Source organism: Somniosus microcephalus, chromosome 5 (assembly GCF_052327205.1).
Source record: "Somniosus microcephalus isolate GS21.2 chromosome 5, FLI_Smic_1.0, whole genome shotgun sequence".
Classification (NCBI taxonomy): Eukaryota; Metazoa; Chordata; class Chondrichthyes; order Squaliformes; family Somniosidae; genus Somniosus; species Somniosus microcephalus.
Window position 1 is genome coordinate 272,328,495 of NC_140991.1, and position 17,708 is coordinate 272,346,202.

Here is a 17,708-nt window from a genome sequence, read left to right on the forward strand (position 1 = left end):
TGAAATTGATCTTAAAGATCGTTTAGGAGCAGAGAAAGACCTGGGGGGGAAAAAAACGAAATGAGGCACCAACAGGGAACAGATCTCCTGCAGGCCAATGAATGCACCACACACTCCAGCTCAGCAAGTAATAGGAACATAAGGAACAGGACTAGGCTATTCAGCCCCTCGAGCCTGCTCTGCCATTCAGTTAGATCATGGCTGATCTGTACCTCACTCCATTTACCTGCCTTTGCCCCATATCCCTCGATACTCTTATCTAACAAAAATCTAATCGATCTCAATCTTGAAAGCTCCAATTGTCCCAGCATCCACAACCTTTTGCAGGAAGAGAATTCCAGATTTCTACTATTTTTTGTGTGAAGAAGTGTTTCCTGATTTCACTCCTGAATAGCCTAGCTCTAATTTTAAGATTACATCCGCTCGTTTGTGATTCCCCCATCAGAGGAAATAGTTTCTCTGCATCTACCCTATTGAATCCTTTGATATAATTTAAACATGTCAATCAAATCACCTCTCAATATTTGATACAAGCCAAGTTTATGCAACCTGCCCTCATAATTTAACCCTCTAAGTCCCGGTATCATTCTGGTGAATCTGCGCTGCACAACCTCCAAGGCCAACATATCCTCCCCGAGGTATGGTGCCCAAAACTGAAAGCAGTACTCCAGCTGGGTTCCGACCAAGGCTCTGTACAACCAAGGCATCATTTCCTCACTTTTATATTCCAACCCCCTTAAGATCAAGGTCAACATATCATTAGTCTTTTTGATTTATTTTTGTACCTGTCTACTAGTTTTTAATGATGTGTACTTTGACTCCCAGATCTTTGCTCCTGTACAGTTTCTGAAGGTTTCTGATGGCTAGCTTAGTTTTTAAACTTTTGCACACTAGGGGCAGAGTCCCACAAGCAAGAGATGTGGTGCATGAACCTTATTTGCAGAGACTCTGCCAACTTTTTGGAAAATACAGAATCTTTAGCCACAGCTGTCGCAGCTCATCACTCAAAGCTTCAATAAGGTGTCAGCCTTGGCTCAGTGGTAGCAGTCTTGCCTCTGAGTCAGAAGATCATGGGTTCAAGTCCCACTCCAGAGACTTGAGCACATAATCCAGGCTGGCACTTCAATGCAGTACTGAGGGAGTGCTGCACTGTTGGAGGTGCCGTCTTTCGGTTGAGACGTTAAACCGAATCCCTCTCAAGTGGACGTACAAAATCCCACTGCACTATTCAAAGAAGAGCAGGGGAGCTCTCCCGGTGTCCTGGCCAATATTCATCCTCAACCAACACTTAAAACAAATGACCTGGTCATTTATCTCATTGCTGTTTGTGGGCCCTTGCTGTGTACAAACTGGCTGCTGCATTTCCTACATTACAACAGTGACTACACTTCAAAAAGTACTTCATTATGGCTTTGGGATGTCCTATGGCCGTGAAAGGCAAATTCTATATAAATGCAAGTTCATTCTTTCTTAAACATGGAGATCCGGCTGGGGCAACTCTCGTGGTGGTACTCCAGTCAAGATCTTGTAGAATGAGTTGCAGAGTAGAGTAGAGTAGACACAAGAAATCCTCAAGTCCACTGATCTGCGTCTCTGGGCTGTGCAAAGTCAACAAAAAGTAGATGGGTTTCTCTGCAGCCTGCTAAAGAGGACCAAGAGGTTTATTGGCTAGAAGCAGGTTTTCTGGAGAACTGCATTTACTGGCAGTGATAAGCAAGCCTAAGTCTGTTTGGGACTGCTACTCCTCCACCCACAGCTTTGATTGGTTTCTTCAGGTGGGTAAATGTTTGTAATTCAGGGTGACAGCACTGGAACACATCAATATTGCAGCCACTCCCAGGTCCAGTAAAGCCGCAAGGATTAGTGCTTGGGCCTCAGCTATTTACAATCTATATCAATCACTTAATGAGGGAACCGAGCGTAATGTATCCAAATTTGCTGACGATACAAAGCCAGGTCGGAAAGTAAGCTGCGAGGAGGACACAAAGAGGCTGCAAAGGGATTTTTAGACAGGTTAAATGAGTGGGCAAGAAGGTGGCAAATGGGGTATAATGTGGGGAAATGTGAAATTATCCACTTTGGTAGGAAGAATAGAAAAGCAGAATTTTTTTTTGAAGTGTGAGAGATGAGTAAACATTGGTATGCAAGGGATTTGAGTGTCCTTGTATGCAAATCACAGTTAACATGCAGGTACAGCAAGCAATTAGGAAGGCCTTAGTTCCAACTTGAAAAAAGCAGCCTCTAGTGCAAAAGCGAGATATCCTAAGTAAGACTGCCAATGAGGCATGGAATAATTTGCATTTATAACGCGCCTTTCATGATCTCAGGACGTCCCAAAGCACTTCACAGCCAATGAAGTATTTCTGAATTCAGAGGTAGTTTTTCCCCAATGTAAACCCATACCCTGTGGAAACAAAGTGTATACTTACTCGACTCAACTCTTGCAACCTGCGTAAAGAACAGACCTTCATCCCACCAGCCTGGGTCGGATTCAAACCCAGGTCCCATAGATGAAAGGATGATGTTTCAACCCAGTGCAACAGCCAGTTCACTTCGCTGACCCTGCTCTGATCACATGCCAAGCCGCTGATTGTTTGTAACTGAGGAGAGTTTGAACCCTGTAAGTGGGTCAGCAATCACAATCCAACTTTCTCAACGTCAGCGTCGCAAAAATCGAGCTTTGACGGGAGGTACTGGAGCCACTCAGAATGAATGTTGGCCATGTACTTGTTGATGCATCATGACTTCAAGTAGTGTTTAAAAGCAAACCATATTCACCAGATGACATTTCTGAATTTACTTACATAAGTGGGTTACTTAACAAATTGAAAGTAATTTGCAATGAGTACTTATTTCACTTCACACCGAGATAGATAGTAATTGCAGAAGAAAAACAGTAATACAACTGAAATTTCTTTAAAAGGGGTAACACCCCTGTATTTTTCTCAACTGTTCTCTTCTCTTATTCATGAGGAGTATGACTAAATATTATTTCTTTCCCTTCTGAAGCTTGACATTCTGATTTAGGGAGACACTCCACCTAGAGGCAGCAGACATATTAAAGCGCTATTTGCGATTTGCCAGATAAAAGGCTTTTTTGAGCTACGGGCCAAAATGAGTGTTAAGATCTTTGCTATTTCCACTTTCCACTAAGTTTAAACAGTTGGCTATTTGCAAGTGTTAAGTAAAATAAAACTGTCTCAATTTTTAATTTTTTTTTAATAAAGGATTTTGATAAGCTGCCCGTTATAAAGTACGGTCACTTCTCAGGTCTGCGTCAGGACGGTTAGTTTAGCGGCTGAAAGTCTGCATTTTACTCATTAGATGTTTAATACAGAAAAACTGCTGCCTCAAAATTAAATTTGGAGGTGGTTTCTTTTTCCAGAGATAGCCTTGGCATATTTTACATTTAGCGACTGCACTGGTCAGCTATCATTCGCTGGCCCCAGGGAAATTCAGCCATCAAAAACACCTCACGCTCGCTACTTGATGTACCACAAAAGTGCTTCTCTTTCTAACCTATTGGTGGATGATAGCCACTCCCCCCCCCCCCCCCCCCACCAAAGAGAATTAATACAACACACATTTAACAAAATACCTACATCCATGTAACTATTTTCTGTGGAACTGAAAACATGCCAATAAAACTGGGAAATTGTTCTGGGGCAGGGCGAACTGTATTCCTTCTGAATGATATTTATCAAAACAGCATGAAATGGAGAGCAGAAAAAAGTTGTATTTTAATGCAATGTAGCTGAAAGGCTAGTAGGTGGCTTTTTGAATGACCCAATTTTTTTCCTGTTAACCCTCTCAGTACTGAACAACAGCAACTTGCATTTATATAGCGCCTTTAACATAGTACAACGTCCCAATGCGCTTCACAGGAGTGTTATCAAACAAAATTTGACACCGAGCCACATAAGAAGATATTAGGACACATGACCAGAAGAAGCTTGGTCAAAGAGGTAGGTTTTAAGGAACATCTTGACAAGAGGAAAGGTAGCGAGGCAGAGAGGTTTAGGGAGGGAATTCCAGAGCTTAAGGCCGAGGCAGCTGAAGACACGGCTACCAATGGTGGACGAGTGTTGCAACCTTTAAATTGCCCGCTATAATTGTGATTATAGAACATCAGCAGGGAGAAACTGGAATGGTCAGTGTAAACTCTCGACGAACCATCGATCAATTCAAAATCTGCAATATTTCAAAATTAAAGCCGCAAACCATTTTTTCCTCATGCAGGCACAGATACTCAAGTCCTCGAGGGTTATGTCACAGCCGAGGGCTTATTTCATACCTGGAATAATGGTGTAGCTCACTGCTCGCTTCTTTAAGTATAGGTAATAGGGTTCAATAACTTCCTGCAGAAACACTATATCAGGGGTATACCTTTAAAAAGGAAAGTTTGATTAGACATTCTTACTGAACTTCCAAAACTAATAATCTTCAGATATTTTAATATAAATCTATGAAGGGCTCACAAACCCCGTCAAACCCAAATGCACTATGACAGCAACACGTATTTATATAGTACCATAATTACATAGAAAAATGTCCCAAAGGCTCCTTGCAGAGAAGGAGGGGAAGGAATATCTCGTGCAGCTGGAAAGTGAAGGGGAAGATCCAGTTTTCGTGGTCCATGTTGGGACGACCGACCGACCGACATAGGAAAGAATAGGGAGGAGGTCCTGCTGACCAGGACATAGGAGCTAAATTAAAAGGCTGGACCTCGAGGGTAATAATCTTGGGATTATTGCCCTAGCCACATGCAACAACTTCATATAGCGCCTTTAATGTAGTAAAACATCTCAAGCGGCTTCACGGGAACGATACCAAACAAAATTGGACACCGAGCCACATAAGGAGATATTAGGATAGATGATCAAAAGCTTGGTTAAAGAGGTAGGTTTTAAGGAGTATCTTATAGGAGGAAAGGTTGAGAGGCGGAAAGGTTTAGGGAGGGAATTCCAGAGCTTAGGGCCTCGGCAGCTGAAGGCACTTCAATTACGCAAACTGGCATAGGGACAAACAGATTTGGAAAGTTAGCAGGTGGTTAAAGGATTGTTGTGGGAAAGAGGGGTTCCATTTCATGGAACACTGGCACCAGTACTGGGACAGGAAGGAGCTGCACCACTGGGATGGGCTGCACCTGAACTAGGCTGGGACCAAGGTCCTAGCTGAAAGGATAAATAGGGCTGTAGAAAGGACCGTAAACCATTAAAAGGGGTGGGGAAAGAGGACTCAGGCAGAAATAAAAATAGCCTAACAATTAATAAAAAAGGAGAGCAAAGTCCAGGTAATCAATACTGTTAAAGGTAAATACTTCAGCTTCAGAAAAAATACAGGAAATAGTAAAATACAGGAAACTTTGTGTTATCCGGAGGCTAAATGTCTGGCAAGCTCGAGCCACCGGCAAAAATCAGGAGCCGTATTGTTAAGGTTTTTTTTCTTCTCGTGGCTTTTTTTTTTCAACAGTCAGGCTCTGCAAAGTCTCTGTAGCTTAGCAACAGCTTCAGAGAGACGCTTCCAAGGTACGGGCCGACTGTTTAGAAGCTGTTGCTAAGCAACAGTGTTTGTTGTCAGATACGGAGATGAAAAGCTCCGTATGCTTCAACATTAACGCTGGTGTGTCCGGCAGTTTTGAGGGAACGGCAACAGCTCGGTCCCGTCAGTGCCAGATAGCACAAAGTTTCCTGTAACTGATAAAAATGCAACATAAGTGATAAAATACAAGGAGTGTAATAAGTTAAAATGTGCGTTAAAAACATCAGGCATAACAGGACAGGGTCTATTGCCAAATTAAAAGTTCTATACAAGAATTCATGAGCATAAGAAATAAAACAAGTGAATTAGAAGCATAAGGGTATGACAGTGGTCATCACTGAGACCTGGCTACAAGCTGGGCATGACTGGGAGATAAATATTCCAGGTTATAAGGTCTTTAGAAAGGACAGGGAAATTGGTAATGGAGGAGGAGTGGCAATATTGATGGGGACACTATTACAGCATTAGAAAGAAGGCATATCAGTAAAGGTGAGCAGGCAATAGAAACGATTTGAGTAGAATTGAGGAAAGAAAAGGATGCAAGTCTTTGGTGGGAATTATTTATAGACCTCCAGATAGTAGTGAAAAAGTAGCAGATGCATAAAGGCAGAGATGAAAGAAACCTGCTGCAAAAACAAGAGCAGTTATATTGGGAGGCTATTTTTCACATAGACTGGGATAAGCAGCACAACTCGAGTCCCAAAGGCAGTGAATTTCTCGAGTGCATTCGGGATAGTTTTCTGGAATAACACGTTCTTAAACCAACAAGAGAACAGGCCATCTTAAATTTAGTAATAAGTAATGAGCCTGAATTAGTCAATAATCGAACAGTGAGGAATACCGAGCTAACAGTGAGGAATACCTAGCTAACAGTGAGGAATACCTAGCTAACAGTGAGGAATACCTAGCTAACAGTGAGGAATACCTAGCTAACAGTGAGGAATACCTAGCTAACAGTGAGGAATACCTAGCTAACAGTGAGGAATACCTAGCTAACAGTGAGGAATACCTAGCTAACAGTGAGGAATACCTAGCTAACAGTGAGGAATACCTAGCTAACAGTGAGGAATACCTAGCTAACGGTGAGGAATACCTAGCTAACGGTGAGGAATACCTAGCTAACAGTAAGGAATACCTAGCTAACAGTGAGGAATACCTAGCTAACAGTGAGGAATACCTAGCTAACAGTGAGGAATATCTAGCTAACAGTAAGGAATACCTAGCTAACAGTGAGGAATACCTAGCTAACAGTGAAGAATACCTAGCTAACAGTGAGGAATACCTAGCTAACAGTGAGGAATACCTAGCTAACGGTGAGGAATACCTAGCTAACGGTGAGGAATACCTAGCTAACGGTGAGGAATACCTAGCTAACAGTGAGGAATACCTAGCTAACAGTGAGGAATACCTAGCTAACAGTAAGGAATACCTAGCTAACAGTGAGGAATACCTAGCTAACAGTGAGGAATACCTAGCTAACAGTGAGGAATACCTAGCTAACAGTGAGGAATACCTAGCTAACAGTGAGGAATACCTAGCTAACAGTGAGGAATACCTAGCTAACAGTGAGGAATACCGAGCTAACAGTGAGGAATATCTAGCTAACAGTAAGGAATACCTAGCTAACAGTGAGGAATACCTAGCTAACAGTAAGGAATACCTAGCTAACAGTGAGGAATACCTAGCTAACAGTGAGGAATATCTAGCTAACAGTAAGGAATACCTAGCTAACAGTGAGGAATACCTAGCTAACAGTAAGGAATATCGAGCTAACAGTGAGGAATACCTAGCTAACAGTAAGGAATATCGAGCTAACAGTGAGGAATACCTAGCTAACAGTGAGGAATACCTAGCTAACAGTGAAGAATACCTAGCTAACAGTGAAGAATACCTAGCTAACAGTGAGGAATACCTAGCTAACAGTAAGGAATATCGAGCTAACAGTGAGGAATACCTAGCTAACAGTGAGGAATACCTAGCTAACAGTGAGGAATATCTAGCTAACAGTAAGGAATACCTAGCTAACAGTGAGGAATACCTAGCTAACAGTGAGGAATACCTAGCTAACGGTGAGGAATACCTAGCTAACGGTGAGGAATACCTAGCTAACGGTGAGGAATACCTAGCTAACGGTGAGGAATACCTAGCTAACGGTGAGGAATACCTAGCTAACGGTGAGGAATACCTAGCTAACGGTGAGGAATACCTGGCTAACAGTGAGGAATACCTAGCTAACAGTGAGGAATACCTAGCTAACAGTGAGGAATACCTGGCTAACAGTGAGGAATACCTAGCTAACGGTGAGGAATACCTAGCTAACAGTGAGGAATACCTAGCTAACAGTAAGGAATACCTAGCTAACAGTGAGGAATACCTAGCTAACAGTGAGGAATACCTAGCTAACAGTGAGGAATACCTAGCTAACAGTGAGGAATACCTAGCTAACAGTGAGGAATACCTAGCTAACAGTGAGGAATACCTAGCTAACAGTGAGGAATACCTAGCTAACAGTGAGGAATACCTAGCTAACAGTGAGGAATACCTAGCTAACAGTAAGGAATACCTAGCTAACAGTGAGGAATACCTAGCTAACAGTGAGGAATACCTAGCTAACAGTGAGGAATACCTAGCTAACAGTGAGGAATACCTAGCTAACAGTGAGGAATACCTAGCTAACAGTGAGGAATACCTAGCTAACAGTGAGGAATACCTAGCTAACAGTGAGGAATACCTAGCTAACAGTGAGGAATACCTAGCTAACAGTGAGGAATACCTAGCTAACAGTGAGGAATACCTAGCTAACAGTGAGGAATACCTAGCTAACAGTAAGGAATACCTAGCTAACAGTGACAATATAATAGAATTTGATAGTAGGTTTGAGGGCGAGTCACGAACCAAGGTTTTAAATTTAGGTAAGGCTGACCTTGGAGGGATAAAGCAGGAATTGACCACAATAGACTGGGCAGAACTATTAATGGATAAAACTACCAACAGAATGTGAGAGGTGTTCAAAAAAGTATTTGGTAGAATACAAGAGCTGTACATACCCTTAACGGGCAAGAGCTCTATTTGTGTAATTAAACAACCTTGGTCAACAAGGGAAGCGAGAGATAGTATAAAACTAATAGAAAGGGATTATATGAAGGGAAAGAACAGTAGAGATCCCGCAGACTGGGAGAGATATAAAGAACAGCAAGGATACAAACTAGGTGGTAAGAGATGCAAAAAGGGAATGAGAAAAAGCTTGCGAGGGATATCAAGGACAACACTAAAGGCCTTTACAAATATATTAAGAGAAAGAGGGTGGTTAAAAGTAATGTGGTGCCCTTAATGAAAGGCACAGGTGATAATGTAATTGGAAATCAGGAAATGGCAGACTTACTAAATAGCTACTTTGTATTGGTCTTCACAGTAGAAGATGAGGAAGTACCAGAGATACAAGAAAAAGAAAAAATCTAGGGGAGGCACTAACTAGATTCAATACAAGTTAAAAAATGGTCATGGAGAAACTAATGAGATTAAAAATGAATAAGTCTCCAGGACCTGATTATTTCCACCCCAGGGTATTAAAAGAAGTCGGTGAGGAAACTGTTGATGCGTTAGTCCTGATCTTCCAAAACTCTCTTGATTCAGGAATTGTCCCCTTAAGATTGGAAACCTGCCAATGCCACTCCATTATTTAAGAAAGGTAGTAGAAATACACTAGGAAATTATAGGCCTATTAGTCCAACATCAGTTGTGGGGAAGAAACTAGAATCTGTTATAAACAGAGTGACTGAGCATTTGGACAAATATGAGCTGATTAGAGAGCCAGCATGGATTTGTAAAGGGTAAGTCATGTCCAATAAACCTAATTGAATTTGAGGAGGTAACTAACCTGGTAGATAAGGGAGTGTCTATGGATGTTATTTATATGAACTTCCAGAAGGCATTTGACATGGTTCCACATAAGAGATTGTTAACAAAAATGAGAGCACATGGGATTGGAGGCAACCTTTTGGCTTGGATAGGGAATTAATTAGGAGTAAGGATAATAGGTATGTACTTAAATTGGCAGGATGTGACTAGTGGTGTCCCCCAGGGATCTCTACTGGGGCCTCAGCTTTTCACTACATTTATAAATGAGTTGGATGAAGGAATAGAGAGCCATATCTCTAAGTTTGCTGACGACACTAAGTTAGGTGGCTCAGTAAATAGTGTAGATGGGTGCAGAAAGTTGCAAAGGGACATTGATAGATTAAGTGAGTGGGAAAGACTGTGGCAGGTGTAGTTCAATGCGGCAAAGTGTGAGGTCATCCACTTTGAACCCAAGAAAGGCAAGATCAGAGAGAAGCTAGGAACTGTGGATGAGCAGCGAGATTTAGGGGTCCATGTAGAGAAATCACTAAAAGCTAGTGGACAGGAACAATAAATAGAAGAGCCTGTAACTCAAGAGGGCTGGAATACAGACAAGGGTTTAGACCCTATCTGGAGTAATTACTGCATTCAGTTCTGGGTATCGCATCTCAGGAAGGAGCTTGCCTCAGAGGGGCAATGCAGTTTCACCAGAATGATACTGGGGCTAGAAGGGTTAAATTATGAGGACAAGTTGCATAGACTAGTCTTATATTCCCTCGAGTATAGAAGATTAAGGGGTGATCTAATTGAGGTGTTTAAGATGCTTAAAGGATTTGACAGGGTAGATAGAAAGAAACTATTTCCTCTGCTGGAAGAGTCTAGAACAAGGGGGCATAATGTTAAAAGTAGAGCTGGGCAATTCAGGGGCAATGTCAGGAAGCACTTATTTACACAAAAGGTAGTGGCAATCTGGAATTCTCTCCCCATGAAAGCTGTCAATTGAAAATTTCAAAACTGAGATTGATAGATTTTTGTTCGGCAAGGGTATTATGGGTTATGAAACCAAGGCGGGTAGATGGAGTTAAGATACAGATCAGCCAAGGCTCAAGGAGCTGAATGGCCTACTCCTGTTCCTATGAAAGAAACGAATGGATGCCGAGCCTTTGTGAGAAGTGACTGAAGGCTTGGTTGAAGAAATAGGTTTTGAAGAAATAGGTTTTGAAAAGGCTTTTAAAGGGGGAGAGGTAGATAGACAGAGATGTTAAGAGACAGAGTTTTAGAGAAGGGGAACAAAATGGCTAAAAGCTCTGCCAGCAATGACGGGACAGGGAAGTGGGAATGCAGAAGCTGGAGAAAAGTGGAAGGCAAGGGAGGGGATGTAAAACTGGATAAAGTTGCAGAATCACAGAGAGATTTGTAGACAATGACCAAGATTTTACATCTGACACATTAGGGGAGAGGGCAGGCCAACAAAGACAAGAGTGATGGGAGAGATGGGCTTAGTGCAGATCAGGAAGTATCTGGCAAAGTGTTGAATAATTTGGAGTTTATGGAAGGTGGAAGGAAACAAGGCGGCTATTGGAAAAATCAAGTCTATAGGTGACAAAGGTATGTATCAGAGTTTCAATAGCAGTGGGGGTGAGGCAGGGGAAGAGGCAAACAATGTAGGTGGTCTTGGCAATGCATAGGATATGGGTCTTGAAGCTGCAGAACCTGGAGTGAGCAGCCAGGGGGGGGGAAAGGGCAAGGGTTTGTGGTCAGGGCAGAGGCAGTGAAATAACCAAGATGAGGCCACGCATATGCCTCCAGAGGCACAGACTCCAAGTCACAAGATAGTTTTGATCTCCAACTCCAGAAGCCAACATTCTTGGCTGCTGCTGGACATACAGGCTGTTGTTCCGTCCTGCAGGTTGACAGTGGTTCACAATGCCGGCCTTAACAGACGCAGAAGGTGGTCCAAGGCCAGAGGTGACAAATGAGACTTCTGAGCAAATCTTGCCATCAATACAGATAAGATGAATTTGAAATACAAGCAACCCCAACATACTGTGAAAGCAGTCATGTAATATTATGCATTACCTCTTCTAATCCCCTCTGTATCTAATTTGCGTGGCAACAATTCTATCTGTAGGACTAGCAGTAAATTACACCTTGAAACAGATTCATGTTTTAGCTAATCTAGAAGTCCTTTGTACATTGTAATATCCAGTGTACGAGTCATACCTTTCATACAGATTTCTGTAATATGTGAACCTCATCTTTGCTACTTAGTACTAAAAAAAAGTGCAACTTTTATGCCAACAGTTAATAAGGGGACAGGACAACACTGAAGGTGTACCATTAAAGTGTCCTTCAACCAACATCAATAAAAAAAAAATACCACATTATCTGGTCATTATCACATTGCTGTGCATAAATTGGTTGCCGTGTTTCCCAACATTACAACAGTAACTACACTTCAAAACTATTTCATTGGCTGTAAAGCGCTTTAGAACATCCTGAGGTCATGCAAGATGCTATATAAATGCAAGTCTATCTTTCTATCTGAATAACAATGGACAGAAACTTTTGTCACATTCCATCACTGTGGAGACCGGCCATTCAGAACTTCCTTTGCACCAGAGCGCCTCGTCAACGACATCAGCTGGGAACAGTAGCATAGTGGTTATGTTACTGGACTAGTAATCCAGAGGCCTGGATAAATGATCTAGAGACGGGAGTTCAAATCCCACCATGGCAGCTAGGGAATTTAAATTCAGTTAATTAAATAAATCTGGAATAAAAAGCTAATTATCAGTAATGGTGATCATGAAGCTTTCGGATTGTCGTAAAAACCCATCTGGAAACCCAAGGAAATCTACCGTCCTTACCTGGTCTGGCCTATATGTGACTCCTTAACTGCCTTCTGAAATGGCCTAGCAAGCCACTCAGTTGTAACAAACCGCTACAGAAAACAATAATAAGAATAAAACCGGACGGACCACCCGGCATCGACCGCGGCACCGACTTCAGACACGACAACGGCCCAGTCGACCCTGCAAAATCCTCCTCACTAACATCTGGGGACTTGTGTCAAAATTGGGAGAGCTGTCACACAGACTAGTCAAGCAACAGCCTGACACAGTCATACTCACAGAATCATACCTTTCAGCCAATGTCCCAGACATCACCATCCTTGGGTATGTCCTGTACCACTGGCAGACCCACCAGAGTTGGCGGTACAGTGGTATAGAGTCAGGAGGGAGTGGCCCTGGGAGTCCTCAACATTGACTCTGGACCTCATGAAGTCTCATGGCTTCAGGTCAAGCACGAGCAAGGAAACTTCCTGCTGATTACCACCCTCCCTCAGCTGATGAATCAGTACTCCTCCATGTTGAACACCACTTGGAAGAAGCACTGATGGTAGCAAGGGCACAGAATGTACTCTGGGTGGGGGATGTCCATCACCAAGAGTGACTCAGTAGCACCACTGGCCGGGTTCTGAAGGACACAGCTGCCAGACTGGGCCTATGGCAGGTGGTGAGAGAACCAACACGAGGGAAACAACTACTTGACCTCATCCTCACCAATCTACCTGTTGCAGATGCCATTGGAAGACCCATCTTCACACTGAGGACACCCTCCATTGTGTTGTGTGGCACTACCACTGTGCGAAATGGGATAGATTCAGAACAGATCTAGCAGCTCAAAACTGGGCATCCATGAGGTGCTGTGGGCTATCAGCAGCAGCAGAACTGGACTCCGCCACAATCTGTAACCTCATGGCTCAGCATATCCCTCACTATACCATTACCATCAAGCCACGGGACCAACCCTGGTTCAATAAGGAGTGGACAGAAGCAGCACCAGGTGTACTTAAAAATGCGGTGCCAACCTGGGGAAGCTGCAACACAGGACTACATGCATGCTAAACAGCAAAAGCAGCATGCTACAGACAGAGCTAAGCGATCCCACAATCAATAGATCAGATCAAAGCTCTGCAGTCCTGCCACATCCAGTCGTGAATGGTGGTGAACAACTAACTGGAAGAGGAGGCGCCATGCATATCCTCATGCTCAATGATGGCGGAGCCTAGCATGCGAGTGTAAAAGACAAGGCTGAAGCGTTTGCAACCATCTTCAGCCAGAAGTGCAGAGTGGATGATCCATGTCGGCCTCCTACGGACGTCCCCACCAACACAGAAGCCAGTCTTCAGCAATTCGATTCGTGCAATCAGGAAACGGCTGAGCGCACAGGATACAGCAAAGACAACATCCCAGCTGTCATGATGAAGACTTGCGCTACAGAACTAGCCACGCCTCTAGCCAAGCTGTTCCAGTACAGCTACAGCACTGGCATCTGCCCAACAATGTGGAAAATTGCCCAGGTATGTCCTGTCCACAAAAAGCAGGACAAATCCAATCCGGCCAATTACCGCCCCATCAGTCTTCTCTCAATCATCAGCAAAGTGATGGAAGGTGTCGTCGACAGTGCTATCAAGCAGAACTTACTCACCAATAACCTGCTCACCAATGCTCAGTTTGGGTTCTGTCAGGGCCACTTGGCTCCAGACCGCATTACAGCCTTGGTCCAAACATGGACAAAAGAGCTGAATTCCAGAGGTGAGGTGAGAGTGACTCTCCTTGACATCAAGGCAGCAGTAGACAGAGTGTGGTATCACTGAGCCCTAGTAAAACTGAAGTCAATGAGAATCATGGGGAAAATTCTCCACTGGCTGGAGTCATGCCTAGCACAAAGGAACATGGTTGTGGCGGTTGGAGGTCAATCAGCCCCAGGACATCGCTGCAGGACTTCCTCAGGGCAGTGTCCTAGGCCCATCTTCAGCTGCTTCATCAATGACCTTCCGTCCATCACAAGGTCAGAAATGGGGCTGTTTGCTGATGACTGCACAGCGTTCAGTGTCATTTGCATCTCTCCAGATAATGAAGCAGTCCATGCCTGCATGCAGCAAGACCTGGACAACATTCAGGCTTGGGCTGATAAGTGGTAAGTAACATTTGCACTACACAAGTGCCAGGCAATGACTATATCCAACAAGCGAGAGTCTAACTACTGCCCCTTGACATTCAACAGCATTACCATTGCCGAATCCCCCACTATCAACACTACTGCCAGAGGGGGCCGTATCGGAGCTACAGGATTGCTTCGAATGCACTGATTGGGGCATGTTTGCCCATAATGACATCGAGGAATACGCATCCACAGTGCTATTCTACATCAACAGCTGCGTCAAGGTCGTCACGACCCATAAAAATATCAGGACATACCCCAACCAGAAACCCTGGATGAACAGAGAGGTCCGCTCACTGTTGAAAGCACGCAACGCAGCATTTAAATCTGGCGACACGGCGGCTTACAGTGCAGCTAGGACCAACCTAAAAAAGGGTATCAGGACTGCCAAAAGGAAACAGACACTGAGGATAGAGGATCACTTCCGCAACAACTCGGACCCCCGGCGCATGTGGCAAGGCATCCAGTCCATCACTGACTACAAGGGCAAAAACACCAGCCCCCCGGTTAGCGATGCCTCCCTCCCGGAGGAGCTTAACAACTTCTACGCTCGCTTCGACAGGGACAACAGGGAGCTGGTTACCAAAGCCTTGCCACCCCCGGAAGACCAGGTGCTCACTCTGTCGACCTCCGACGTAAGGGGTGTTCTACGCGGAGTGAACACACGAAAGGCTGCTGGACCGGATAGCATCCCGGGACGGGTACTCAAGGAATGTGCCGATCAGCTGGCTGATGTCTTCACCGCCATCTTCAATCTGTCATTGGCCCAGGCAGTAGTCCCTACATGCTTCAAGACCGCTACCATTATTCCTGTGCCAAAGCAAATGGCTGTGACGTGCTTGAACGACTATCGACCTGTCGCACTCACACCCATCATAATGAAGTGTTTCGAGAGACTGGTCTTAGCCCACATCAAAGCCAGTGTTCCTGCCTCTCTTGACCAACACCAGTTTGCCTATTGTGCAAACAGATCAACGGAGGATGCAATCACAACTGCTCTACACTCGGCACTGAATCACCTAGATGGTAAGGAGACCTACATCAGAATGCTGTTCATAGACTACAGCTCAGCATTCAACACTATCGTCCCCAACAAGCTGGCCACCAAACTCCAAGCCTGAACACTTCCCTCTGCAACTGGACCCTGGACTTCCTAACAAACAGACCCCAGTCTGTCAAATTAGGTAACCACACCTCCCCCCCCCGACCCTGAACATGGGGGCCCCACAAGGATGTGTGCTGAGCCCCCTCCTCTACTCCCTCTTCACCCACGACTGTGTGGCTGTTAATGGTTCCAACACCATCAAGTTTGCGGATGATACCACGGTAGTAGGCCAGATCACCAACAATGATGAGTCAGCCTACAGGGAGGAGGTCCAGCATCTCGTGAAGTGGTGCGCCGATAACAACCTGGCCCTTATCATCAAGAAAACCAAAGAAATCATTGTGGACTTCAGGAAGTCCAAAGGCGGAAGTCACACCCCCATCCACATCCATGGGGCTGTGGTGGAAAGGGTGGACAGCTTTAAGTTCCTCGGAGTCCACATCACGGAAGACCTCTCCTGGTCCCTCAATACCTCCTCTCTGGTGAAGAAGGCCCAGCAGCGCCTATATTTCCTAAGGAGGCTGAAGGGATGTAACCTGTCACCCCTGATCCTCTCTAACTTTTACCGCTGCACTATAGAGAGCATCCTGACAAACTGTATCACAGTATGGCATGGCAGCTGTAGCTACTATGACCGGAAAGCCCTGCAGCGGGTAGTCAAAACTGCCCAACACATTACCGGCACCCGGCTACCGACCATAGAGCACATATACCAGAAACGCTGTCTACGGAAGTCACGGTCCATCATCAAAGACCCTACCCACCCCAGCCACAGTCTGTTCGCCCTCCTGCCATCTGGGAGACGCTACAGATGCATTTGCACCCGTTCGACCAGACTTAGGAACAGCTTCTTTCCCAGGGCTGTCATCCTACTGAACTCCACAAATAAACTCGAAAGCCTGCACATCTGCCAATGCACTTTATTATGGTTATGTTTATGTTAATATACTACAAGCCAAATGTATGTTGAATGTTTAAATGTCTTAATCCAAATGTACACTCTCGGGAGCCGCAAGCCTACATTTCGTTGAACTGCACTTGTGCACTAACAATGACAATAAAAGTTGATTTGATTTGATTTGATATCCAACAAGCGAGAGTCTAACTACTGCCCCTTGACATTCAACAACATTACCATTGCCGAATCCCCCACTATCAACATCCTGGGGGTCACCATTGACCAGAAACTTAACTGGACCAGCCACATAAAAACTGTGGCTACAACAGCAGGTCAAAGGCTGGCTATTCTGCAGCGAGTATCTCGCCTCCCAACTCCCCAAAGCCTTTCCACCATCTACAAGGCACTAGTCAGGAGTGTGATGGAATACTCTCCATTTGCCTGGATGAGTGCAGCTCAACAACACTCAAGAAGCTCGACACCATCCAGGACAAAGCAGTCCGCTCGATTGGCACCCCATCTACCACCTTAAACATTCACTCCCTCCACCACCAGCGTACATTGGCTGCAGTGTGTACCATCTACAAGATGCACTGTAGCAACTCGTCAAGGCTTCTTCGGCAGCACCTCCAAAACCCGCGACCTCTACCACCTAGAAGGACAAGGGCAGCAGGCGTATGGGAACACCACCACCTCCAAGTTCCCCGCCAAGTCACATACCATCCTGACTTGGAAATATACCGCCATTCCTTCACAGTCACTGGGTCAAAATCCTAGAAGTCCCTCCCTAACAGCACTACGGGAGTACCTTCACCACATAGACTGCAGCAGTTCAAGGCGGCGGCTCACCACCATCTTCTCAAGGGCAATTAGGGATGGGCAATAAATGCTGGCCACGCCAGCAACACCCACATCCCAGGAACTAATTTTTTTTAAATCAGTGTATTATTAAATTACTTCATAGATAATCTTGATCAGCTTTCAGGGTGGGTCTGGATGCGAAGCTGGCGCTGACTTTCCCTGACATGGGAACCTCCACTACACAAATCCAGGACCATTTCATACATCATTTTACACCTTTCGTTCAGGAGCCATTCTGACACACAAAAGGCCATAGTTATTCAGGTTATCAGAAATACTGAAGCGGAGAAAAGACAGATATTCTGAATTTCTTAAAATGTTCCCAGAATAGGAGCACAGAAACCAAGGGATGAAGAGAGAGAGATTAGGTTCGAGCAGAGGTCCAGCACCACCATGTGCATGGGTTAAAACTCTGCTGTAAGAACTCTCTCACCAGACAGTCATTGTGAACTTGTA

At 44.6% G+C, this 17,708-nt stretch overlaps 1 protein-coding gene across 3 annotated transcripts in view; it reads right to left on the reverse strand.

Moving 5' to 3' along the window:
* Positions 1-17,708, reverse strand: part of tdp2b (tyrosyl-DNA phosphodiesterase 2b) — a 71,160-nt gene that overhangs the window by 12,765 nt on the left and 40,687 nt on the right. For all 3 annotated transcript variants that reach the window (XM_085988948.1, XM_085988947.1, XM_085988946.1), the window contains one exon: positions 4,295-4,386. In XM_085988948.1, coding sequence (XP_085845074.1) covers positions 4,295-4,386 — 92 coding nt within the window. The remainder of the gene's footprint in view (positions 1-4,294; positions 4,387-17,708) is intronic.